This window comes from Acartia tonsa, chromosome 4 (genome assembly GCF_053477335.1).
Source record: "Acartia tonsa isolate MP-2025a chromosome 4, ASM5347733v1, whole genome shotgun sequence".
In the NCBI taxonomy this organism is placed as follows: domain Eukaryota; kingdom Metazoa; phylum Arthropoda; class Copepoda; order Calanoida; family Acartiidae; genus Acartia; species Acartia tonsa.
The window spans coordinates 7,456,548-7,484,448 of record NC_137263.1 but is presented as its reverse complement, the minus strand read 5'-3'; the positions used below and the strand labels follow the sequence as shown (position 1 = coordinate 7,484,448).

General features: G+C 37.6%; 1 protein-coding gene across 1 annotated transcript; it reads right to left on the bottom strand.

The window, feature by feature from the left end:
* Positions 1-18: 18 nt before the first annotated feature.
* On the bottom strand, positions 19-26,618 carry LOC145315872 (short transient receptor potential channel 3-like). Its single transcript, XM_080156003.1, has 28 exons — positions 26,508-26,618; positions 25,996-26,039; positions 25,628-25,718; positions 24,903-24,969; positions 24,253-24,316; positions 23,697-23,762; positions 23,048-23,069; positions 22,916-22,985; positions 22,506-22,564; positions 21,589-21,628; positions 20,675-20,758; positions 20,520-20,563; positions 20,216-20,294; positions 19,069-19,155; positions 18,689-18,763; positions 18,310-18,386; positions 10,805-10,892; positions 10,418-10,465; positions 9,258-9,326; positions 8,034-8,138; positions 5,178-5,367; positions 3,876-3,979; positions 2,964-3,031; positions 2,083-2,207; positions 1,734-1,839; positions 1,422-1,503; positions 616-704; positions 19-162 (listed from the first exon to the last, which is right to left on the bottom strand). Exons 1-28 carry the CDS (start codon positions 26,569-26,571, stop codon positions 95-97), a joined length of 2,175 nt encoding a protein of 724 aa, XP_080012129.1. The 5' UTR covers positions 26,572-26,618; the 3' UTR covers positions 19-94.
* Between the last annotated feature and the right edge of the window lie 1,283 nt (positions 26,619-27,901).

The following is a 27,901-nucleotide window of genomic DNA, read 5'->3' as shown; positions in this document are numbered from 1 at the left end:
TACAAGATTGAAATAATGTAAAACATTTAGATAATCTTTTATTTTACTCTATATATAACAAATCACTTATAAATAACTAAATATGAAAATATGTTCACAAATAACTTTTATAAGCCTTTAGTCTTCTAATTATATGTAACATCAGGTTGTGATAATCCTCTCCTAAAAACAATAAAGTAGACATAAGATTATCTTTCATCAAAACTGATGCCTTTTTTATCGCATCGTTGAATAAAATGAAAAATAATAGGATTAAAATTGGTATTATTCTTATGATTTTTAATTCAATATTCGTCGAAAACTATGTGTAATACGATGCTTTAAACGGTTTTATCAGTATAGCTAAGGGTTAAAACCGGTTGTAATCCAGCAGTTATCGTTTTCGAAGACAAACTAGAAAAAAGATTAGTGCCTTTTTGTACGTGTATTACTTAAAATCTATAGGTCATCTTCAAAAAAGTCTATTCTAGAAAACATCTATTTTAAAAAATGCCTATTTATTGCATGTTTCAGCAGTATAAAAACTCTATAGTAGAATTATTTTTGGGGAATGTTTTTGTTTGATGCTATAGACAAAACTGTACTAGTACTTACAATTCCAATATTTTAACTTACCTGGATTATGTGTGCTTGTGTTATCTGCTGTAGGAGATACTCTACTATTTCTTTTTATGCACATCTTTCTTATATTTTTATAGGTAAACCTAAATTGTAAAAGTTTTTATAAAAAGATTTAAATACTATATTTTTTTTAATGAAAAAATAATTAGTGCTAAGTTTGTTGAAATTTAACAATTAAAATTTATTATGAAGAAAAAAATCCTAATTGCCAATAATTTAAGACAAAAATAAACTAAGAACTCAAAGTAGAAAGGGTGTTAAAGCTTTTAAAAAACAACACAAAGCTTTATCTAAAAATGAAAGAGTTTTGCAAGGATCTCGCTAACCGCTGAACCGTTCGGGTTCTCCTTAACAGGGTAGCTTCTCTTAGGTCCCGGGAAGGTTTATAACTATTCTGGGGGAGGGTACCACCACCCTCCCAAGAGAAATCACAAAAAAATATAAATGTTTTTTATGTGTTTAAACGCAACATAGATAGGTAACATATTATTTTTTTTTTTAACCAAACATTTAAAGTGCCACTAGAGGCCACTAGGTGCATAGCTTCTAGTATTATATACAGTAGTACCTAAGGGATTTTGTCTGAACAGATTGGGTTCTCTATTTTAAGAATGCTTCACATAGGTCCTGTAATGGTTTTAGTCTATTCTATTTTCAGATTTAAGTCTTGGAATAGTTTTAAGCTAATTTTATAGCCCTCCTCGGCCCCTTACAATACAGAACCCTAGATGCTAGGGGCATAGCTGTTAGCTTCTAAAAAGACTACAAAACGGCGATATAACTAAAAATTGGCTGCTGACCTTGCAAAATCTCTGATGACAGTGAATAAGTTCCATGGAGGAGGTAAAGCACTGCTCTCATCAAAAAATCTTATCCACAATCCTATAAAAAAAATTAGATCTTTAGCTTAATCAAGACAAATTAAAAACAGGTATTTGATATTTATTATGGAGGTAAAACCAACAATATTATAAAAATACTGTGCTTTATTGTATTTTACTTTAGAAAACGACTATATACCTTTAGAGATATAATTAAAGCTCACATTCTTAACTTCAGGTTTATCATATTTTTCATTCCCTAAAGAGAACCAAAATAAAAAGGTTCATCACCTGCTCTAGCAAACTTCCAATACACTTCTCTGTGATCTTGGATTTTCTGTAAGGTCGTATTCATTGAAGCTATCAGAAGGTTTAGGAATACTATCACTGCTATAACCTAATGTATACATTTATATTGAAGGTTCAGTTATGTTATCATACAGTTATAAACTTATTATACATCATCCACAGTAAACACTTCATCAATGCAAGATTTCAAGAACTTCCAAGTTTTATTAGGGGGGGGGGGCCGGGGGGGTGGATGGTTTCAAAGTATAAGTAGGATAAAATAGAACCTTTATCACCCGACCCCCCCCGCCCGCCCCCTCTTTGACGTCTATGCAAGAATTATAAATTTTACCTGATAGAAACCAACCAGAACTTTGATGAGTACAGATCTAGAGCTGGACCCCTCAACATGGAGATCAGACTCACCAGGACCAAGCCAAGACCAGAACAGAGATTCCAGAGTTGTTAAAAAACTTTCTTTAAATAAAACAGTGAGCTGATTTTTTTGAGCAGATTTTAACTCTATATTCTTTTATAAAATGAACAGGATGTGTGTGTTTGTTCTAAAATATCTGTTTTTTTCCCAGTCGGGCACAAAAACCCAACATCCTTTTACTTTTAAAATGAAATGAGAGTGAAAGGGGTGTTTTTTCCTAATCCCTACGGGAGGCCCTACTCTGTGGGGTAGCCAGTATCCAATATAATTTAATCTAAAGTAATAAAATGAGAAAAGAAACACCATCCGCCTTCCAATTATATCTAAAACTAGCGGCTACGCCCCCTAGAAGCCTCTAGGGGCACTGGTAGGAGGGGGAAAAGTCGACCTCATACATTTTTAAATATTAGTTTCAAAAGAGTTTTAAAAAATAATTATTTGGGGGGGAGGGGGGTGAAGACACCCTCTCCAAAAATAGTTTAAAACCTTCCCAGGACCTATAAGAAGCTGCACTGAAAAAAGAGAACAATATCGGTTCAGCGGTTAGCGAGATCCTTCGGGACAGACAAAAAACGCTTACTACTTTATATAATGAATAGGATATAATGGTGGGGGTGAAGGTATGTTCTCAACCAGGGATTGTAGGAAAACGCCAAAAATCTTGCTAATCACTAGACTAACATGGCTCTTATTTTTAGTGCAGCTTCTAATGGGTCCTAGTCAGGTTTAATATATATTTTGGGAGAAGCCATTATGGCTATGCTATGCATTCATATGATAGTCCAGGTAAAATATACCTGAATAAAGCTGTATAGGATCATAAGAAACAGGTTCCGAGTTCAAGCTGGCATAGGTCATGTTCAGGCTTTAAAAAGGATAAACAATTACGTCCGCTAGAGGATTTCTTTTTTTCATAATATTAAGACATTAACACATTGATGGAATAGTCATACTTAATCAAAACAATAAATATAAATTTACTTTTACTGCAGCAAATCTCTTTCTCTTTTTAAAAGCGAAGCTTTTCTATAATTAGGGTCCGGACGTTCGTCCGTACGTTTATTTAGGCATGTTAGAATTGTCCTATCGATTTCAAATTTTGAATGGCGATTCCTGTAGTAGTTAGATACGATTTAGAAAGCGTAGCATTCATAATGATTACGAGAATGTCCGAACGTCAATTTTTAACATGTTGATTTTTTTACTTTTTAAACAACAAATTTATGTGATCTAATTATCCGATTTATCTGATTTGTGGTATAGTGTTTCATGGGCCAACAAAGTAAAATATTATAAGCGGATCAACTCTATAATCAAGTCCTAAAAATGTAAGTATGTCCATAAACATTATCCTGTATCAAGCAGTTTTTCAACAACTTTACTTACAATTTTGCTTCGACTCTCATACATTTATATTCTGATTATTCAGTTCTGGCACTATACAAGTCCATTTGTCCTACCGTTTCAGACCTTTGCTTTTATGGATGTTGTCCTCCTTGTTTTATTTCAATTAAATCATTTACCCATACCACTTGTTTTAATTGTTATTGTGCTTCTTGCATAAAACTTTTTAAATAAAATAAATTCGAAATCATCGACAAGTAAAATTTAGCGATTGAGGCAGTAGCTATAGTTCATTTCTTTTAAGCTGCACGACTGAACGCGGCTTGGGCTGCCGAGCCTGTTCTTATAAGGACGTAATTGACGACCTTTGTGACAACTTTTCCGTGCCAATAATGAAAATAATTCCAGAAGTGAAGGCACAGAGTAGGACAAGGTACAAACTACCAATAGTCAGCACATCTACAACTACCTAGATATTCAGAAATAATGAATATAATTCCAGAAGTGAAGGCACAGACTAGGACAAGGTACAGACTACCTATAGTCAGCACATCTACAACTACCTAGATATTCAGAAATAATGAATATAATTCCAGAAGTGAAGGCACAGAGTAGGACAAGGTACAAACTACCTATGGTCAGCACATCTATAACTACCTAGATATTCAGAAATTATGAATATAATTCCAGAAGTGAAGGCACAGAGTAGGACAAGGTACAGACTACCAATAGTCAGCACATCTACAACTACCTAGATATTCAGAGAGATTATTGATTTAATAAAGTGTAATTTCAATTAAGTCTCCTTATTTTGTATTCTACCTAGTTAAATTCACTTGTTAAATAGTGAAACACATTTTGTTATCAACTATTAAAAAAATAACTCGTACGTTGGTTATATTTTTATGTAAAAAAATACAATCAATTTGGCCCGTTTAAATTTTTTCTCTCTCCCCACCTAATTATATGAAATTCGACTATACATTACACTGCACTGGTACCCAAAGTTTTGTAACCACGTTGTCATGTTAGTTGGCTCAGTAACTTTGAACACTTTTATCAAATTTTATTGGTTGGTTTCACACTAGTTATGCCCAAACTTTTCAACGAATAATAGCATTACAAAGCATGTAATTATGTTTATCATCAGAGAAGATGTACTTCTCCAAAAGACAACAACAAAGGAAAGTTTTAATTTAATTAGACAACTATACCTGACTGGCGGATATAACAACAGGTCCTATGGTCGGGTTCAGCTGCAGCCAATATAATACTATACCTGACTAGCGGTTTTAACCACAGGTCCTATGGTAGGGTTTAGCTGCAGCCAATATGATACTATACCTGCCGGGCAGACATAACCACTGTTTCTATGGTCGGGTTCAGCTGCAGCCAATAAATACTATACCTGACTGGCAAATATAACCAATGGTCCTAAGGTCAGGTTCAGCTGCAACCAATACAATACTATATCTGACTGGCGGATATAACCACTGGTCCTATGGTAGGGTTCAGCTGCAGCCAATATGATACTATACCTGCCGGGCAGACATAACCACTGGTTCTATGGTCGGGTTAAGCTGCAGCCAATAAATACTATACCTGACTGGCAAATATAACCAATGGTCCTAAGGTCAGGTTCAGCTGCAGCCAATACAATACTATACCTGACTGGCGGATATAACCACTGGTCCTATGGTCGGGTTGAGCTGCAGCCAATACAGGAAGTGAATGTAAGAAATAGTTGTTGATATGGAGAACAAGGTGTTGGTCCACATGATCTCAGTCTCGTACATCTTACTTGGATCCTCTTCGAGTGTACAGTTAGTGGCGGTCATCTCACTCATATTTAACAGACTAAAAAGATTGTCATAAAGATGTAACAAGGACAGTTACGTTTAAATTGAAAGTGTATTTATAAGAACTACGATATTATTGGGATTCATAAGCTGATGCTTTCCCTCAAGTTCCTAGCGAGCAAAGAACCCTCCTCATCCCAATTAATTTTTTGAGAAATTGAAGTTAAGGATTGTAATTTTCTTCTTTATGCCTAACCCCTAACAATTAACACCTGAAAAAAAACTCACCATCCCTTATTTTAATCTATTTCAAAATACTGTGTTCGACCAGGCACTTTGAGGAAAATTATATTTAATTTGATGGGTTGATTTGTCTTTTGTTAGGGAGATAGAGCCTTGGCCCTCGTGGACTTTAGGAACTCATACTGAATTTGCCAACATAACACAAGTTTGTTGGGGAATGAAATACCAATATTTATATTTATGTATAAAACAAGGATGACAACATCCATAAGTAGCGAAGCCCAAAAATTCATGGATGGAAATACGGTTGTTTTCTTAAAATGACAGGAAATTTCAATTTTTATATCCTTAACTTAAAAATTTTTGAAAATCGGACTATATACATAAAAGAAATGGAAAAATAAGGAAAAAATTAAAAGTAGCCAAAGACCTGCAAAAAGGCAGTTTGACTGTCATGGTTGTTTGTTTTAAACAACAGGAAATTTAATTTTGATATCTATAACTGAAAAATTTTTGGAAATCGGACCATAAACACCAAAGATATGGAGAAAAATGTGAAAATACAAAAATAGCCTAAAACCTGTTTAAAGGTAGTCTTACTGTCATAGTTGTTTTCTTTAAAAGACAGAAAATTTAATTTTGATATCTATAACATATAACTGAAAAAAATGTTGGAAATTGGACCATAAACACCAAAGATATGGAGAAAAATGTGAAAAATACAAAAATAGCCTAAAACCTGTTTAAAGGTAGTCTGACCGTATTAGTTGTTTTCTTTAAACGACAGGAAATTTAATTTTGATTTCACAAACTGAAAAAATTTTGGAAATCGGACCATAAACACCAAAGATATGGAGAAAAATGTAAAAAATACAAAAATAGCCTAAAACCTGCTAAAAAGCGCTCCGACCGCTATTGATGTTTTATAGTTAATTGTGCTCCTTATAAATATGAATGTTGTCAAAAAAAATTTCAGCATTCTATCTTTTATAGGAGCTAAGTAAATCCCATTTCCCCTATAGCGTTACGGACTGACGGACAAAGTGAATTATAGAGTAGCTTCGCTACTAAAAACAAAATGACTGCAATAATGTTGTTTAAACAACAATAATTCAAAATTCATTTTTCATTTGGAATTCTAGAAAACAATAAATAATTGAAGAATTGAACAAATATGTAGTGTGCATTTAATCAATAATGTAGGCATTTCAAAGTGAAGCAAAAAATAAATATAATCATGAAACATGTTTGTTCCTTTGTGTTTTGTTAAAAAGGTTAAAGATACCCTCTCTCAAAATAATTATAAACCTTCCTAGGACCCATAGGATGTCTAACTTTAGAGGAGAACGTAATGGTTCAGCAGTTAGCGAGATTCATAGCTACACACAGTCAGAGATTCAAACATTTGTTATTTTCATATAATAATTTAAAGAAGGTGTATCAACTTTTTTTTTATAGCTAGCCGGTTCTTTTAGTAAGTAATCGGTTTTTTTGTAGACCTCTTATTTTTAAAGTAATTTAAGTTTTTAAAAAAAAGATTAAGTCGATTTTAAGGTACTAAAACGCAACAAAAAAAAGGAAGAAAATGTCCATTATGTACAAAAATAGTAAGATCTTTAATTTGACACCTTACTTTTTGAATTTTGTCAGGTAATTATTGGAAAAATTGATTTTTTAAACCCACGAGAATAAAAACTTTGAACTTGATTTTATCATTTCACAGGTAAAAAAATATGGGTTCATATATACCTTTAGAATTAGAAAAATATTACGAATCCATTGTAAGCAAAATTGAAAAAAAGTAAAAAAATAAAAAATAAACAAATGGCCAATTATATTTTTGTTCAGGCAACACTTTCGTCTTCCCTTTTTTACCCCCTCTTTACCCCCTCTTTACCCCCTTCCCATTTTTATACTCAATTCAAGAATTAAGACGTTGCCTGTATAATATAATATGATATTTTCATATAATTCCTTTTATTGTAGTTTATATACTATATTGTAAACTTTTTATTTCAATTTTGCTTAGAATCGATTTGTAATACTTTTCTCATTCTAACAGTATATATAATGCCTATTTCTTATGCCTGGGGAATGAAAAAAATAAGTTCAAAGTTTTTATTCTCCTGGGATTAAAAAAATTGATTTTTTCAATAATTACCTGACAGAATTGAAAAAGTAAGGTGTCAAATTAAAGATCTTACTATTTTTGTTCATAATGGCCATTTTCTTTCTTTTTTTTTTTGTTGCATTTTAGTACCTTAAAATCGACTTAATTTTTTTTTTAAAACTTAAATTACTTAAAAAATAAGAGGTCTACAAAAAAACCGATTGCATATCTGTATTCTATGAAAAATTTTACATCTACTACTTACTAAAAGAACCGGCTAGCTATAAAAAAAAGTTGATACACCTTCTTTCAACTGAGGGACCATACTTTATACTGGTTTTAATGGCTATAAGTTGTTTTAAATTGTTTACCTATAGTAAGGATCACACTCCAGGCTGGCAAACAGAAGAGCTTGCTTATAGGCAAGGTGAAGCTGTAGGCTCAGTGCGAAGGTAATCAGCGTGAAGATGATCAGTCTTAAAGTTTAATATTTTACACAGATTTATGTAAAACTTTATGTATTATTTTATTAAATTCCATTGGCTCCACCTGCAGCCTCTAGGGCCTCGAACTCAAGAGAGGGATCATCCATCTCTCAACTTTTATTTTTTGTTCTGATGCTATTTCTCTTAGAACCTAATTTCTCCCTTAAAGGACGTCTGCAAGAAATACCACGCTTAAACTGCTGAAAGACTGCCACAAGTAGACCCAATACCCCAAATTTAAAGCCTTCAGCTTCAATAACAAAAAAGTTCTAGGCATTTCAAAAAAGCATTTTATATACAATGGTAATTTTGAAAGATTTATAATGCTCATAAAAGAAAAAACAATATTAAATTACGTTGCCTAGACACAAAATTATAACCTTATCTTTGTCAGAAATTTAGATTGCCGGTAATTGATTACATTTTTACAATAAAAACACCACATTTCATAGTCAAAATCTATGAAAAAAATTCAATTTAAATTGCATTTTTAAACGAAAACCGTAGCGGAAACAAAGGGGGAAACTACTGCAAGCTCAGCTGTGATTGGTTGCTTAGCTGATTCAGCCTTCTGATTGGCTACAGTACACTCGGTACAACGCAAGTTAAACTTAATTTTTTTTAATGGTTTTGACTATAAAAATGGTTATTTTTATTGTAAAAATACAATTAGTTACTAGCAATCTAAATTTATGACAAAAATAAGCTTATACTTTTGTTTCTAGGCCACATAGTTTAATTTCAAAATTTCTAACATTAGCATTGCAATTCTTTCAAAATTTTCATTGTACATAAAATATCATTTTAAAATGCCTAGAACTTTTTTGTTTTAGAAGCTGAAGGCTTCAAATTTGGGGCATTGGGTCTACTTGTGGCAGTCTTTCAGCAGGTAAAGCGTGGTATTTCTTGCAGGCTTCCTTTAATTTAGATAATGGAAAGTCCTATAAAGATAAGCAAATAAAGTGTCCTTGAAAGCTGTTGGTTGGTTCATTAAGTTAAGTGTTCAATCGTTTCATCCACTAGTTGAAATCTACAGATAGGGTAATATATCATTAGGGATGTTTGTAAATTTTTCGCCCATTGTTATCCCTTTAGATCCCTGAGTTTTACCTGTATGAACTCCAAAATCCAATGTGTAATATTCTCCAGCTTCTCAAAATAGTAAGCTCACTTATTTCTCTAAAAATAATTTGTAGATAAGCTTTTCGAAATTCTGTAAACTTTTATTCTAATGAAATACTAAAAATTGAGAAAAGCCAATTTTTTTTAGTTATATTATTCATTTAGACAGACATACAGAGATGGACAGAAACTAAAATAAATTGAAAGTTTTTTTTTAATTGACATGCTAAGAGAGGAAAACGACTTTTACTTGGCTATTTTATGGGGTGTAACAGGAGAGTGTATAGTTTTACCCCTGTCAAGGGCAGTGTAGAGAGGTGTAAGGTGGTTGGCCCCTCGGAGGGATGTATCCGCCATTTAAAGGAAGCCTGCAAGAAATACCACGCTTTAACTGCTGAAAGACTGCCACAAGTAGACCCAATACCCCAAATTTGAAGCCTTCAGCTTCTATAACAAAAAAGTTCTAGGCATTTTAAAATAGCATTTTATGTACAATCAAAATTTTGAAAGAATCTTAATGCTAATGTTAGAAATTTTGAAATTAAACTACGTGGCCTAGAAACAAAATTATAAGCTTATTTTTGCCATAAATTTCGGTTGCCAGTAACTAATTATATTTTTACAATAAAAATAACCCATTTTTATAGTCAAAATCATTTTAAAAAATTAAGTTTAACTTGCGTTATATCGAGTGTACTGTAGCCAATCAGAAGGCTGAATCAGCTAAGCAACCAATCACAGCTGAGCTTGTTGTAGTTTTCCCCTTTGTTTCCGCAATGATTTTCGTTCACAAATGCAATTTAAATCGAATTTTTTTCATAGATTTTGACTATGAAATGTGGTGTTTTTATTGTAAATATGTAATCAGTTACCGGCAATCTAAATTTCTGACAAAGATAAGGTTATAATTTTATGTCTAGGCATCGTGGTTTAATATTGTTTTTTCTTTTATGAGCATTGTAAATCTTTCAAAATTTTCATTGTACATGAAATGCTATTTTAAAATGCCTAGAACTTTTTTGTTATTGAAGCTAAAGGCTTTAAATTTGGGGTATTGGGTCTACTTGTGGCAGTCTTTCAGTAGTTAAAGCGTGGTATTTCTTGCAGGCGTCCTTTAAATTGGTTTTGGAAACCTCTAATAATGATACCTGATACCAAAACTGATGGTCATGTACAGCAATAATTTATGGTACCATCTAGAAAATTCAAACATATTGAATTAATAATTCATCAAATAACATGTCATTATTTTTTATTTCATACAATGAATTAATGTGAAAACAAAATTGTGTTATAAATATATTTTTCGAATTTGAAATATTGTTTGGCATTTAATTGGATTGAAATGAAATTCAAAATGATAATATAAAGTGAGGTAACTTAATAACAATTTTTAGATGGTCTATATACCACATTGAAATATGTTTAGCTCTGAACAGGAACCATATTTAATCCAACATGACCTAACCTAACCTCTCACATTGCCAATTCTGGGCCAATTAAAAAATCTATTGGTATACCTATAATAAAGTTACCTTAGAGTTAAAAGATCTCTTGGGTGGGGATCATTGTCCCAGTTTATGAAAGGAGCCAGCACACATTCAATCAACAAGAATGTCATGGCTATACAAATACAAACTTATAAAGGGAGCCAGTGCACATATAATCAACAAGAATGTCATAGCTATACAAATACAAGTTTATAAAGGGAGCCAGAACACATTCAATCAACAAGAATGTTATTGCTATACAAATACAAATTTATAAAGGGTGCCAGCACACATTTCATCAACAAGAATGTCATAACTGTAAAAATGCAAGTTTATAAAAGGAGCCAGCACACATTCAATTAACAAGAATGTCATAGCTATACAAATACAAGTTTATAAAGGGAGCAAGCGCATATTTAATCAACAAGAATGTCATAGCTATACAAATATAAGTTTATAAATAAGCCAGTACACATTCAATCAACAAGAATGTCAAAGCTATACAAATACATGTTTATAAAGGGAGCCAGTGTGGTATTCGGCAACCGTGAGCCATGCCTATGGCACCCCTGACCGGGGTTCGGGGAAGGGCCAAAGGCCCTCCCCCGAGTCCTGGGGAAGGGGTCTGCCGACCCCCTCCCTATGCCTAAAATTAATGATTGAATCTGACAAGCTTTATTATGGTTAAGCTGCATTGTTAATTCCCCCCCACCCTTCCCAGGGATGGGGGATCATTATTGCCCAAACTGACTATTGTATATGTATTATAATGCTTTTATGTTATGATTATTTATTCCTATCTGTGTAGCTATTGTTTGTTGTATATAACTTTAGTAATCCTTAGACCTTCAATAAAGGAACAACTGAATAGATGCTGTTTGTTATTTAGTGATTGTTAGAGAAGCGTAGCTTCTCTATAGTAAGGTGTCCACGTCTGTCACACTGCCGTAGTCTTTTCGAACTCTGGTGTCTGCCATTTATCCTAGGCGGATACCACAACTTTTGGTGACAGCTGTGTGAGATTACGGCAAACCACAAGTGTAGAGCAGACGCGTAGCTGAGGCTAAGGTACTCCCAGCAGTGAAACTGGCAAAACTGACACAAGCAACCTGAATTACCCACCCTGGATAGCAAGGTCTAACTCTGCATCCGGCAGTTGTGGAAGCGAAACAGCGAAACTTGACGGAGAACCGCGAGAAGCGCCGACATCTAACGGAGAATTGAGCGCTCAAGGGCTGAAACAGGCCTGCGGACTGGCTGAAACAGGCCAACTAAGTGCAAACGGCTGAAAATAGGCCAACATTTACTGCAAGAGATAGCAGGATTCGAACCAGCGGCGCTAGCAGGACGGGACATTCCCTGCCGCCATCAGCCGGATTCGGATACACGGCGCTGCAGGACGGGACATTCCCTGCCGCCGATAGACTGAAACAAGCCAAGGATTTGAACCAGCGGCGCCGCAGGACGGGACATTCCCTGCCGCCAACAGTCGGATTCGGATATACGGCGCTGTAGGACGGGACATTCCCTGCCGCCGATAGGCTGAAACACGCCAAATAGCTGCGAGCTGCGAGCCAACATACGAGTGTAGTGTACCAAGCAGAGGAAACTACGTCAACTCCAAGTATCCTGAGAGGCTACAGCGCAGCCACCCATCTAGAAAAGCAGATATTATATCACATTTTAGGGATTACCACCCTAGTGTGATGGCTAAACAATAGATTTATGAGCAAGGATTGGCAAACAATTTGTTGTGTATTGTGATAAAACTAAAAATAGAACAGGCTTGGTAAGCAAATCTGTTATGTATTGTGATAAGGCCAAAAATAGAATCTAGATGTAATATAACAATGCCTTGATAAACAATCTAACCACCCAAGCCTCCAGCACAACAAAATACACCCCTTATTCCAGAGGAAAGGGAGGGGCCCACTCTCCATTGAAGAAAATACAATCAAGGTGACATAACAATAAGCCTAGGATTAAGGAGACAGGGCACCATTACCTCATCACACAGTTACCTCAAACCCACAGCACTCCCCCTTCCCCACAGGGGGAACGGACGGCTTTACCCCGTCCCCTCACGCGCTTCCCCCCTCCTACCCACACTTGACTAAGTCCGCCCACGGTGTGGAGCTAGCGACCGGGAAAACAGAGCGCCATTTACGGGTCGCGCAACAGAGTTCGGGACATATCATAAAATTCAACGGACAAAGCGGACCAATGAGAGAGCGAGTTGAGGGATAAGTGCGCGTTTTACCTGTGTGCGCGGATTTGACGGTGCGTAAGCGCGCTACAAGGAAAGGAGATTTCACGCACACACACACACACAGGAGCGGAGCTACTCCATAGCATCTAACAAAGATATTTTTAGAAAATAAAGAATTACAAGCTTCTCCCTCCTATCTATAGTGTGATAAAGGAAAACCCAATCAGTTCCTGACAGCAGTTCAGACCCTCAACAGCTATCTACCCCTACCAGCCTACTCTACAACCTCAAAATGAAACTAGTGATAAGTACAGCTAAGTTATATCTTTGTAACTAAACTACCAACTTAGTGATAAAACAGTGTTGGCTGCTAGGCTAGAAAGCCTCAAGTGATAAACCATTTATAATATTGCCTTATAACTTTGTGTCCCGCCGTTGAACCGTTGACCCGATGGAGCAGCCGCAAGCGCCAGGAGGCGACCAAGCCCAAGGATGGCTCCAGGATGACCCTCAGCCGGCTCCAGCCGAGTACCGCAAGCTGATGCTGAGTAACCTGCCGGAGTATAGAGGACCGCCAAAGCAATCCTGGAGTTCCCACATCCGCAGACTCGAGATGTCATGGGCGGCTTACCGCGTGCCGCCCCATGACACCCTCAACCGCCGCAACGCCCTTTTACTGTCACTGGTAGGGCAAGCGGCGGAAATGGCTTCTCATCTGTTTGGCGAGGCAGGCCAAGCCTTGACATACGAACAAGTCAAGGCCGAGTGTGAAATGTTATTTCGTCCCGCCTTTGAATCCCAGACTTTGAAGCAAGCCTTCAGGGATTACAGGCAACACTCGACAGAACCTATACAAGCATACATATCCACAAAGTGTGCCTTGTATAGGGAGGCCTACAGCCATGAGGATCTCGAATTATTAATCGATGAATTAAATCGTGGCATTCGTAACGCTAATGTGAAACGTGAAATGATGAGTCATGAGATCACCTCTGTACCTGAGTACACGAGGCGAGCCATGTTCACCGTCACAATGATTACCAAGCAGCTGAAGGAGGGTGTGTGCCTAGTGGACGCCACCGACGGGCTCACGGGATCAGCCAGCGTCCAGTTGCCCAATTACGACGAGTCGGAGCCAATGGAGATTGGCGCCTTGGCTCCGGGTCTCCACCAGATGGGGAAGGTCGCTCCAGATGACAAGATGCCAGGCCGCTGTTTCCGCTGCCAAGGGAGAGACCACCGAGCTCGAGACTGCCCGACGCCGATGGAAGTCAGCCTAGAGGAGAGACGCACCCAGCCACGCCGTGACCGTCCTGCCAAGTGCGAGCGTTGCCACTATGCTGGCCATACGGCGGCTGAGTGCAGAGCCGACTGGGACCAGGTAGCCGGCCGTAGGCGCACCGCAGACAAGGGTGCTCCCCCAGGAAAGCCCAGCAGAGTAGCCCACATGGAAGGGAGCGCGCCCCCAGCACCACCGGAGCAAGCAGCCGCCCCCAACGCAGCGGGCCGAGCCGACGGAATGCCGCAGTTTGGGACCGTTCCAGCTAGAATCAACGTACTGGGAGGCGCGGCTGAACCCAACCGGGTTGGCCTGGGCTTCAGTCTCAACCACCTGGGGCCGGAGTTTGTGCAGCCCAACAACATTGCCGAGCCAGAAGTTCTGAGGCCCCAGCCTTTTAGCCTAAACATGATGGGGCCTGCCCGACTGAGCCTACCCAGCAAGAGTGGAGGGGCGCTACCCAGCGTCACTGAGACGGTGTACGGGGAGGCCCTGGCGGCCGTTGAACGAGAGAGGCAGGAGGCGCTAGCCAGCGCATCAGAGTCGATGTATGGGGCGCCACCCGGCGCCGCCACCTGCGATGACTGGGGGGTGCTATCCAGCGCCTCCAACCTGGTGCCTGGGGCAACAACCGTCGCCGCCACCGAGATACCTGGATCCTGGAACAAGCCAGCAGTCCCAGAGGAAGGGGTGACACCCGTCACCCCCAGTCAGCCAGCGCCACCAGCCTGTAGGGAGAGCCCAGCTATACACCATCCAGCGCCCCCTGCCAGCCGAAGGAACCCAGCTGCCCAGCACTTCCAGTCGAGCCAGGATAAGTTAAATTTAACAAATGTGTTGTATCCAAACTATTGTAAAACCCCAACCTTGCCTGTGCCCCCTGCACCAGAGGCTGGGGAGATTGAAATTTGGGGATATAAGGACTTGCCTGTGCCACATGCACCTGAGTTCCTAGGGCAGGGGAGGGACGTGAGTCAGGGCGAGCCTGTGCCACACGCACTTCAGCCCCATGCCACTGGGCATGCCATGGACAAGGGAAGGGACCCCTTGGGGCTAGGGGAGCCGACACCCAGGCAAGCGCCAGTCGCCTGCCAGTCTGTCATTGGGGAGGGTATCGGGGTGCCCCGAACACACAAAGATAACGCTCAATGGAAATTTGTATCTAGCCAGGAGCAGCCCAGCCGTGTCCAGCCCCAAGAAGCAGCCGTGACCCGAGCCGAAGATCCCCAGCCGCGTGCGCGAGGTAGATGGCTGTCTGGTAGCTTCTCACACTGGTGGATGGTCCTGTGGGGACTACTGCTGGCAGCCGTGTGGCCTACAACTAGCTACGTCCTGGTAGGGTGGGACTGCGCCAACCCCACCCACTTCACAGCCTACAATAAGGAAAAGATGTGTAGCACAGTACCGCTACACCAGGAGGTGCCCCTGGGCCATGAAGTACATGTCCTGCAGCAAGTCAAGATTAGGGAAACAACAGGATACAGTTGTCAGCTCACTGTGTCCCAGTGGACATTCAGGTGTGGGGTATGGGGTCACCTCAAGGTGACCTCGGTCCCCACCCTCATGAGGCCAACCAAGATCGATCCAGAAACGTGCCGAGACCTGGCCAGGAACCGAGTCTACACGCTGCCAGGCAAGACCCAGCCACTGACGTTCCAGCTGAACCATCCCCTGTTCTTCACCCTCGATATGGTGGGCGCCCTGGTCAACAGCCCCGAGGGGGTGGGTTGTGAAGGGGAGGACGTCCACTTCGAGGGCCAGCTGTACCGCAATGAATTAGTGCTCCAGGAACGACGGCTGCTGGTCAAGGAAGAGACCTACGTAGTAGAGGATGGACGGGTGGAGTCCCAATCTGACCACCTGGCCTTAGAATGTCCCCATTCTGAGCTGTCTTGCATCACTGGGGAAGCAACCTACGTGTGGGACCACCTGGGGAGAGATTGCCCCTTGAGGCTGATCCGCAGCCTCCAGCCTAGCCTAGTGATGGATGCGTTCCTGGTTGACCATCAAGCCCAGTTTTTCATCAACATGACCAACCCCACCTCAATAGTGAACTGCGACTTTGAGGCCCATGCCACCAACCACCCAGCATTGTTCGTGGCAGCTGACCCGGCCGCGGCAGCGCTGCCCAGAGTATCGGCCAGGGATGTGGATGTCCCCCTGCAGGCCCAGATACATGCAGGTTACATTGGATTCACCCTGGAGACACGCATGAAAAGCACAGCGGCAGAAGAAGTAGCGGCCAACTGCTGGAAGCTCCAGCAACTAGACCCGGCCCACCCGGTGCGTGTCCAGGGGAGCACGTTCTCTGTACTGAGGGGAGACGTCCTGCTCCAGCTTACCTGCCAACGCAACAAATACGTTGTCCGTGAAAGCAAGGAATGTTGGGACAAGGTACCAGTGGAACCCACAGGATTTGTAGACGCCGTGACACGGGTGTATAGCGGCCACGCCACCAAGATTCCCTGCTCCTCCACCTACCCCCTGACTGTGCACGCGGAGGAAGGCTGGATAGAACTAACCCCCGCACCTAAGAAGAGGCCACCCCCGCTGGATACGCCCAAGCAGCTGCTGACAGAACCCTTGGATGACTTTAGTTCGGGAGGCTTGTATTCGCAGGCTGAGTTGAACGACTGGCAGCAGCTGCTAGCATTCCCAGCGTATAAAAGTGCAATGCTGACCGGCCTGTCCTATGGCTCGTGCGTTCAGCAAGGTAGCTGTTCGGCCGCTGGAGACCATGGGATCGTGTCCTACAATATCGACCGACTGGCGGAGGAAGGAGAGGCCGCCCTGGATGTCTGGGCTGGGTTCAGACAAGCTATTCACGAGTGGGGAGATGGCGCAGCCATACTGTGCTTACTGTTGTTGATCCTCAAACTGCTGGGGGATCTGACCATCATTTCCCTGGCAGCCGCACAAGGAGGTGTACGGGCCGCCATGAATGCGATGTCACAAGTGTTCCTGTACCATCCAACCTTGTACAGGAAGGCCTTGGCCAGAGCCCGGCTCACCCATGCCAAGTCCCGGGACTTTTCAGTAGACTGGGATGCCATTCCCATTGGCCGGGAAGCCGCCGAGGAAATGGTGTCCATGCAATCGACCGATGGCGGGCATGACCGCCCAGGCAGGCCTGGACCGCCCTCTGGAAGACCCCGCGGCCCCTCGGGAGGCCAGGCTGCCGCTCAGACGGTCAACTTGGCAGCCAGTGCCCCAGCCGCTGCCAACAACAACCAGAATGCCCCACTGCTGACCGGCCCCGCAGCGGCTGTGCCCCACGCCAACCTGACACCTGCCGGCGCCGAGCTACGTGTCCAACCAAAGCCAGCCTCTACCTTCTATCCCACGTTGGGAGCCCATCAGCCCTGAAAAATCACCACTAGGATTCCATTGAATCATTATCATTTGTATATATCTTAGCCCTAAGGAGCGGGCCGAAGGCCTCAACCACTGTCGGAAGTCTGGCAGGGAGACCCCCTCCCAGCCTTCCGAGGGGAGAGTTGTGGTATTCGGCAACCGTGAGCCATGCCTATGGCACCCCTGACCGGGGTTCGGGGAAGGGCCAAAGGCCCTCCCCCGAGTCCTGGGGAAGGGGTCTGCCGACCCCCTCCCTATGCCTAAAATTAATGATTGAATCTGACAAGCTTTATTATGGTTAAGCTGCATTGTTAATTCCCCCCCACCCTTCCCAGGGATGGGGGATCATTATTGCCCAAACTGACTATTGTATATGTATTATAATGCTTTTATGTTATGATTATTTATTCCTATCTGTGTAGCTATTGTTTGTTGTATATAACTTTAGTAATCCTTAGACCTTCAATAAAGGAACAACTGAATAGATGCTGTTTGTTATTTAGTGATTGTTAGAGAAGCGTAGCTTCTCTATAGTAAGGTGTCCACGTCTGTCACACTGCCGTAGTCTTTTCGAACTCTGGTGTCTGCCATTTATCCTAGGCGGATACCACACCAGTACACATGTTTAATCAACAAGAATGCCCTAGCTTTACAAATACAAGCTTATAAAGGGTGTCAGCAAAGATTCAATCAATAAATAAATGTTACCTAACATTGAGAAGAAATAAGAGATGCATCTGTTTATGGGGGTGTCCAAATTAATGAAAGGATTCCACTTCTCAAAACTTAAATAAATGAATTAGTAAGCTGCAGCTATATATCCTTTATTGTGAGTTTTTTTTTGTGTGTGAATGATATGAATTTGTGTCTGTGTATTTCATACATTTGAAAGAGGACTGTTAAACTTTATTCTTCTTGAAGCTTTTTTCATTTTGGTTATTGAATTAAATGTAGGTGAAGCTGCTAAATCTTGCAACGTGACATCTAATTGCAAAATTGCTTCAAGCTTCATTGAAATTTTTCAAAAATATTACTAGACAGACAAAATTTAAATAAATCATCTACGCAATAAAAAATGTGAGATCACCTTTCAATTTTTCTCAGAAGTCGCCCAGAAGTCTCAGATGTGCAATCAATGGTAGTCAAATCTTTTACTAGTAATCTTGAATTAATAGATTTTTTGTATTAATAATTGTACTGAGTAAATCCAAAATAAATGATGGGATAACTTATATAAAAATGTAATGTTGTTGGTACATTTCAGAAAAATTTGCAAAGCTAATGGTCAGGTTTTCATGTCTTCTTTAGCTTGTAAATAATTTTAGGATAGTTTATTATATAAACTTTTTCATTAGATCTAACATTCATAGCTAATATAAAATATTTCCAATAAAATAAATTATATCCAAAAAGTGCTTGAAAAACCATGTAATAGGGGAAAATTTTATAGAATATTTTGAATTTTACCTAAAAATGTGTGCTAAACAGAACAGAGGAGTGCCAAGCATTTGTAAGAGTATATACAAAAGTTTAAAAGCTGTACCTCTTCCATACCTTAAAAATTTTTAAGAACAAATCATTTTTATATTGGTAGGTTTAAGGAATCTGAATATTCCAGATACCCATAGTGTCTGAGTAGCCACTGACAAGACTACAACCAAGTTATAATATTATTACCATGATATTCCAGCAACCCATTGTTGTCTGAGTAGCCAATGACAAGGTTGCAGCCAAGTTATAATATTATTACAATGATAATCCAGCTACCCATAGTGTCTGAGTAGCCACTGACAAGACTACAACCAAGTTATAATATTATTACAATGATAATCCAGCTACCCATAGTGTCTGAGTAGCCACTGACAAGACTACAACCAATTTATAATATTATTACCATGATATTCCAGCTACCCATAGTGTCTGAGTAGCCACTGACAAGACTACAACCAATTTATAATATTATTACCATGATATTCCAGCTACCCATAGTGTCTGAGTGGCCAATGACAAGACTACAACCAAGTTATAATATTATTACAATGATATTCCAGCTACCCATAGTGTCTGAGTAGCCACTGACAATACTACAACCAAGTTATAATATTATTACCATGATATTCCAGCTACCCATAGTGTCTGAGTAGCCACTGACAAGACTACAACCAAGTTATAATATTATTACCAAGATATTCCAGCTACCCATAGTGTCTGAGTAGCCACTGACAAGACTACAACCAAGTTATAATATTATTACCATGATATTCCAGCTACCCATAGTGTCTGAGTAGCCACTGACAAGACTACAACCAAGTTATAATATTATTACAATGATATTCCAGCTACCCATAGTGTCTGAGTGGCCAATGACAAGACTACAACCAAGTTATAATATTATTACCATGATAATCTAGCTACCCATAGTGTCTGAGTAGCCACTGACAAGACTACAACCAAGTTATAATATCATTACCAAGATATTCCAGCTACCCATAGTGTCTGAGTAGCCACTGACAAGACTACAACCAAGTTATAATATTATTACCATGATATTCCAGCTACCCATAGTGTCTGAGTAGCCACTGACAAGACTACAACCAAGTTATAATATTATTACCATGATATTCCAGCTACCCATTGTTGTCTGAGTAGCCACTGACAAGGTTGCAGCCCAACTAGATTCTTCCCTTTACACTCTAAGCATAAATAACAAAGCTTTTATCATACTTAAGACTAAGAGATGTAATAATTTCATATTACAATCATGGAAAAAATGGAGATTATTAAAATAAAGTTGAGCTGAAAATATAAGCACAAAAGATCAAATCACTTAAACTGTAATTTTTACACCTATTATAGATGACAAAACGCACAAAAAAATTAAGTTAAGAATTTTGAATTTGCACATTATTAAAAATCACCTATTGCTAGTCTAAGTCTTGGATACGCCAAAGATTCTGGTTTTCTGAAATAAAAAGAAAATTAACAATGACTTAGTAAAGTTTTTTTTTCATATTTGAGTTCAGTCTGTAATGTACAGTTTTGATTTAAAATTTAATTGCAAAAAGTAGCAAACCTAAAAAATTTGTGGGTTCCAGAAGTTTCCAGAAGTAGAATCTTGAGCTCCTTCTGATTTTTACAGCTTAGTATGATTTCCTCACTAAAACAAGACTGAAATCGGTCAAAGATGCGTAGATGTAATTGTACATATATATAATTTTTATGATTTGATATAGAATAAACAACATATAATATATAGAGAAAGAGAAGGACATAATGATTTAATTTTTGTTGTCCTCTCCCTCCAGTGAAATATGAAGAACACGACAATGGACTAAAATTTAATAATCTGATAAAAACTATAAAAAATAATAATTAGATTAAAATGAAATAAATAAAACGGATCTTAAATAACATATACACTCTAATAACGATATACAACTTTTCTCTTTATGGGGGGAATGAGAAAGCTAATCAATCAGTGAGGAAGCAAAAACAAGAAGCTGTGCGAATGAAAACAGGATAAAACATAAATAATCGGCAGCCACGTGTCAGCGGCGCGTAAGCCTCAGTGAAATCGTAATTTTATAACTTTAAGATTCAGCTGGATGTCTAAGCCTGTTCCATTTTTGCACACAAGTAGGTTTTAATTATAGCTTATGCGCCGAGCTCTGGTTTTACCAAAAATCATTATCCTTATACTAAAGTAACCGGATGTTAGTTTGTGTGTCTGTCTGTACCGAAGGATCTCGCTAACTGCTGAACCGATCGGGTTCTCCTTAACAGGGTAGATTCTCATAGTTCCCGGGAAGGTTTATAACTATTTTGGGGGAGGGTACCGCCACCCTCCCAAGATAAGTGACAAAAAAATAAAGAGGTATCGTACTAAAGAATTATCGTAGAGACTTTAACAAACAAAAACGTTTAAAGTGCCACTAGAGGCCTCTAGGGGCGTAACCGCTGGTTATTATATATACTAAGAGTTGTTACCTGATTAGATTTGCTTTGTTAATAATCCTGTTGTAATCATCTTAAAATATATATTGTAAATATTATTGGGACCCTGAACCTGTTCGCCAGAATAGTTTGTCAGGTAGAGTTAGGTTTTTGTTTGTTTTTATTCATTGATATGAAACTTAAAATTTTTGTTTGTTTTAGTTCCACAATTTATAAAGGTTCATATTATTGGCACGCAATGCATGTTCTATAAAGTTTACTTTCCCTTACTCTGTCTGTTTGTATAATTTCATGTTTGGTCTGTAAATATTTTTCTCGTATTCATTAGAATCCGGTGGATAAGAACCGGTTCTTATCCATACGAAAAAACTATGTCTAGCATCGTATTATGTCCAGCTTTCTACGAATATAAAAATGTACAATCATAAGATTAAAACCAGTTTTTTTTAGCCCGTGCCTTTGGCACCTCGGGGCTAAAAAACTGGTTTTAATCTTGTAATTGTACATTCTATATCCGCGGAAAGCTGATTATAATACGATGCGAGAAATAACTATTATTGTATTTGAAAGAACTGTTAAAGGTTAAAAATGGTGACTTTGTGTATATTTAGCTAAACCGAATTTGTACAATGACATGAAAGGTTCTAAATTTTGCATTATTAAAAGAATTTTTTGGAGCCTTGTGCTTTGTACATATTTGTGGAATTTTCATTGAAAATTGAGATTCTTTGAAAAGGTAGGATGTAACAAAAGTTCCATCTTTTAAAATTTGATCCATTGATCCAACCAATCTCATTAATCCAACCCTTTCCTTTTATTTCCATGAAAATGTATTTTAAGAAAACAAAGCTACTCTTAGACTAACTGTGATTTAATTTTTTTTTAAAGGTTTTTTGCTGTATGGGGCTTAAAATCTTAGCTTTATATATATTAGATTTTCAAGATTATACCTTTATACTCCCTAAATTTCTTCTGTAGAATTTTAGCTCTTCGCTCTACTTCAAAACATCTTAAATATTAATTGCAATCATATGTTTTGTGTAGAGTAAAATAGTAGTCTACAACATAAAGTAAATTTCTTCTGTAGAATTTTAGCTCTTCGCTCTACTTCAAAACATCTTAAATATTAATTGCAATCACCTGCTTTGTGTAGAGTAAAATAGTAGTCTACAACATAAAGTAAGAAAATATATTCTTTTTTATGATTGAAAGTTTAATCTGGATGTGCTTTTTGGGAAGCTTCATATATGTCTTGAAGTGTTGTTAGGCTATTTTTCAAACCCCTACTATATTTTAAAGGCTAGGGCCAAAACCTCTGGTAATTAAAACTGGCTTTAATTGTTTTACCCTCTTCTTTTACCTTAGAAAAGGATCAACTTCTGTAAACTTCTGACTGGACAGAGGAACCCAATTCCAGGTAGTAAAGGAACCTTGTCCAGATGCTCTTGTTCCCTACAATAGTATGTGATATAATTCCAGGTAGTAAAGGAACCTTGTCCAGATTCTCTTGTTCCCTACAATAGTATGTTATATTATTCCAGGTAGTAAAGGAACCTTGTCCAGATTATCTTGTTCCCTACAATAGTATGTTATATTATTCCAGGTAGTAAAGGAACCTTATCCAGATTATCTTGTTCCCTACAATAGTATGTGATATAATTCCAGGTAGTAAAGGAACCTTGTCCAGATTCTCTTGTTCCCTACAATAGTATGTGATATAATTCCAGGTAGTAAAGGAACCTTGTCCAGATTATCTTGTTCCCTACAATAGTATGTGATATAATTCTAGGTAGTAAAGGAACCTTGTCCAGATTATCTTGTTCCCTACAATAGTATGTGATATAATTCTAGGTAGTAAAGGAACCTTGTCCAGATTATCTTGTTCCCTACAATAGTATGTGATATAATTCTAGGTAGTAAAGGAACCTTGTCCAGATTATCTTGTTCCCTACAATAGTATGTTATATAATTCCAGGTAGTAAAGGAACAAGTAAATTATAAAGAATCTTCACCAACAATTTCAACTGTCTATCTTATATAGCAGCTGATAAAATTACATATCCCCCTTTGCGTTATATAAATACGGACAGACGTCGTGAATTATAGAGTGCTTCCCTACTACAAACAAAGAATATACAAACCTTAACTTGAGCATAAGCCATATACATGGCACTTATATAGGTTAGGCTTACCATACACTCTAAAACCTAAATTAATTTCAATTAAATAATACATTGCAAACGTTTTGGGTAGTGCCTCTGTATTCATTAGATAAATTTCATTCAATTCATTTAAATCTGTTGCAAAGGTATTATAAAAATTATGTGTTCTTAATAATATAACTAAACGCTTTGTTATATGTATGATTTTTATCACACACGGCTTTATGTCAATATAAAAGATTTGTTATGCTTCGCTTTCATGAATTTTGGGATGATGATACAGATGCCCTTGCTGCAGATAACCAGAAATAGTCTTCAAAATTAAGGTTCATAATTTCCATATTTGTTGTCAATGTAAATTATGAAAATAAAAACAAGACAAACTCTCTATAAATAGCACATGAAAAAAAACATTGAATTTTAAAATATCTAAATGTAAAAATAACAAAGTCTAACTAGTTCAATTGATCGACGGTTGGACGTACAACCACTTAGGATAAAAACCTTGATATAGAATAGCTTAGCTACTAATTACCCTAATGATGTGTACATGATCGCTGGGTTCAAAATATATTCCTGATATTTCATCATCATCAACACTAAAATAAGGAAATGTGTACATGGAGGATTTTTGTCAACCTGTCGGTATTTGATTTTCAAGTTATCCATTGTGAATTTTCATTCTCGTTATTGGTATAGTGACTTCTTGTGACAGATTTTAACATTAGTATTGTTAAAATATAGTATTGTCTATTACTTTACATAAAATCACGTACACCAATTTGTGTTTTAAAAATCAATGAAATCGGTTAGGCAAAAAAATCTTTTTCCTCTTTTCTCAGAGATCTAATTAGTTCATTGAAATTATAAGTAGCGGGAATACTATACAAGGCACACGTTCGTTCTAAACAAATGTGTACATTTCGCAAGTATGGGAAGGAATCGCCCTTGTTTGTTTCGGATAAATATGATAAATATGGTTTGGTAGCGAAGCTACTCTATAACAGTTCGAGTTCATCTATCTACATATATACATATAGGTCAGGATTTTCTGGCCGAATTTTTATTAGAATTGCAGATAATTAACTCTTCCTAACTTAATATCATTTTACTTCTCTTAACTTTCTCTAATTTCATAAAGCTTCTATTGAACGTAATCGCCCTTGTTTAGATGGATGAAATTACCTCAAAGCATACCCAAAATGAAGTAGCTTGGAAACAATCTGATCTTTGTTGTATCTACAAGCTGTAACTAAACAAACAGTACATTTTTGACTATAATAAATAGACAGATAGCTAGCCAGAGTGTACGATAAAGTATTATAGTTGCCTAAAGGGAAATCTCCACAAGAAATTTTAGAAGCATACAGAGCCACCAATAAAAACAAATTTGAGTCATACATACAATTTATTACTATCAATTTCTGTCAGTCCGTCTGTAGCTCTATAATTAAATTAATAGATAATAAATTGATTTTTAAAAAGCAAGTCTTGAGCTTCCAACTGCTATTTATATCCAATTATGTTATGCTTAGTGGGTGCGAGCCTCTAGAGGCATCACCACATATACTAAGATTATCCCTGTTACCTTAAAATTTAGTTTGAGATAAATAGAAAGCTTTCCAGTAAAGAATACCAGGACTATAGCTAAGCAAGATCTTAAGTGCAGACAGACAGACATAAATTTTTATTGATTAAATTTCACATAAAAATAAAGCAAAATACTAGGGCTCGGCAGCCGCACGTCAGCCGCGTGTCAGCCTCAGTTATATTATCATATTATAACTTTAAAATTCAGTTGGTTGTCTAAACCTGTTCCTTAAACAGACAAACCATCTTCGGATTTTTTTGTTGTGCACAAGCGGGTTTTAATTTGTAGCTTTGCGTGGCTGCCGAGCCCTGCAAAATACCTAAAGCTTTTGAATTGATCTTATCCTTGGAAGTGAGGTGTAGAATAATTGTTTCTCTGTGAAGCAGCAGATCAATTTCTTCAAAACTTCCCTGCAATAAAAAAAAACATGACCGTTTACTGTCAAAACTCGCAAAAACGATTTAAAAAGTTAAAACAAAACTCAATAGATTTAACAAAAAATTTAATTGAAAATATGTTTACACATGATATTGAAATCTAACTTCTTCATACAATATTCACACGTAGCATCCTCATCCGCATGATGTTAATTAACTTGTTCATACAAACAGAATAAACTTAATAGACCCTAGTTATATAGTAGCTCTGCTACAAATAATGCACAGTTTACTAATAAATAAAACTTACATCAAGAACACATTTTTCCAGAAGTTCAAGAAATATCTTCTTTTCTAAAAATAAAAATGTTTTATATCTAATTAAAAAAAGCAAAATCTAAAATAACTAAGACAGCTATGCTCATTGTCCATAGAGAATAGAGCATTAAACAAAGACATAAACTCTAAATATAAAAAAAATATGTTCAACTTGCATTAGAGACTCACTTAAACAAATAGATGGATACGCGTGCAGACCATAGTTATAGAGAAGCTTCATATTAAATGGGAAATTAGCAGGTAAAGCATAAAGAAATAAAACGAGGGGGAGGAGGGGAGAAATCTAGTATCTAGGAGCTTTGCTTCCTGAAATTGAAGAGGCATCAAAATAGCATAAAACTATACCAAGATACAAAGAAGCTTCACTGAAAAGATTAATCTAGTCAAACCAACCATTTTCTTACTGATTCAGACAACTTGTAAAACAGAGTATTAGAAAAAAAATCCTTTTAGGAAAAAAATTGTGTGTTAATTAATACATACTTTTTTCATGTTGACATGATTGATCTTTATTTAACAAATCATCCAAAGAATTTAAATATTTCATTGTTCAAAATTCAAGACATGTTCAATGTAAGCTTACTGTTTCAAACTATGAAAAGAATGAGTAAAAAAACACTTTATATTTTCGAAGCTACTCCACAATTCTTTCAAAATTTTGTAGTTCGCTTGTTTGTGTTGTTAAATTGTTATGACAGTTTATCCAAACCAGGGGAGGGGGGCGGATGTAAACAAAAAATACCTTACTTACTCCCTTTAATGCATAATTTTATTTAGATTTCCACAGATAAAAGGATTCACTTAATGCACAATTACCATTGCTATTCTTTAGAAATTGTCTTAGGTTATTTAACTGCTTTACTTATGGGCATAATTGCCCTTGTTTATAATACAAAGTATGAAGTCACACTTAACACAATATGTAAAGAAAAATGAGTAAACCATGACTCCATGAGCTTAGAAAGAAAATACCTTATCAAAATGTAAATAAACCTTAAAGATTTTATGGATAGTTTCCGCTGTAAAAAAAAACAAGGATAATGATGTGCATAAATTAAGTGGAACAAAAAATATAAAACAACAATTTAACTTTTTTTCGATAAATGACTTATATTTCAAATCATAGATGTTTAAAAATGAACAATGAATAGGCTCTCATAAAAAGTGGTAGTTGAGCAATGATAACCCCCCCCCCCCCCCTATTTAAAAATTTCTAAACCTTCGGGGCGTGTACGATGCTCTAATGATGAAGGGCTACCCAGTATCTAAATATCCTAACAAAACCTGGCCTAAGGTAAAAACCAAATCAAGCGCGACGCTAGGGAATAAAATTCACTTACATAACCATAGAATTCCATAATTTTACGCAAATTTTCTAATTTGACCGACTGTTTATGAGATCTTACTGGATAAATATACAATTACACAATACACATCCATATAGATCAAATTATCAAGAGTTATATTTAAAACCTTATCATTAATTATGCAAAGACGACATATAATAATTTTACCGCGGTGTTTGCGCGTGAATGTAAACAAACAACTTTATTATGTCTGTGATACTGATAAAAAGTGTACGATTATCACTTTTTGATGATTCATACAATCAAATAGATGGTTTAGGATAGAATATTGTAATTTAGGTATTAAAAAGCTCCTATAGTTTTGGATCAAATCATCAATTATTCTTGTGCAAAATAGGGTAGGATACTATGTAGGTTTTTTTTTATATATTTATTTCTGGGTTTAGGGTATACACTACAACCCCTCTGGGAGAAATCGCCCTTATGATGAAAATGCCGTTCCATTTTCTACTTAATTTCTTAATTCTATAACTCCCTCAAGTCTTGCCTACATGCTTTTATATAAAAATT

What these genes read in the sequence shown, in the direction of transcription:
- LOC145315872 (XM_080156003.1), bottom strand. Translation starts at nt 26,571, where the DNA reads ATGAAATATTTAAATTCTTTGGATGATTTGTTAAATAAAGATCAATCA. An exon ending in ATCATGTCAACATGAAAAAA is followed by an intron (nt 26,040 to 26,507) that starts GTATGTATTAAT and finishes TTTTATTTTTAG; the next exon opens with AAAAGAAGATATTTCTTGAA. An exon ending in ATCATGTACACATCATTAGG is followed by an intron (nt 23,763 to 24,252) that starts GTAATTAGTAGC and finishes AAATTAATTTAG; the next exon opens with GTTTTAGAGTGTATGGTAAG.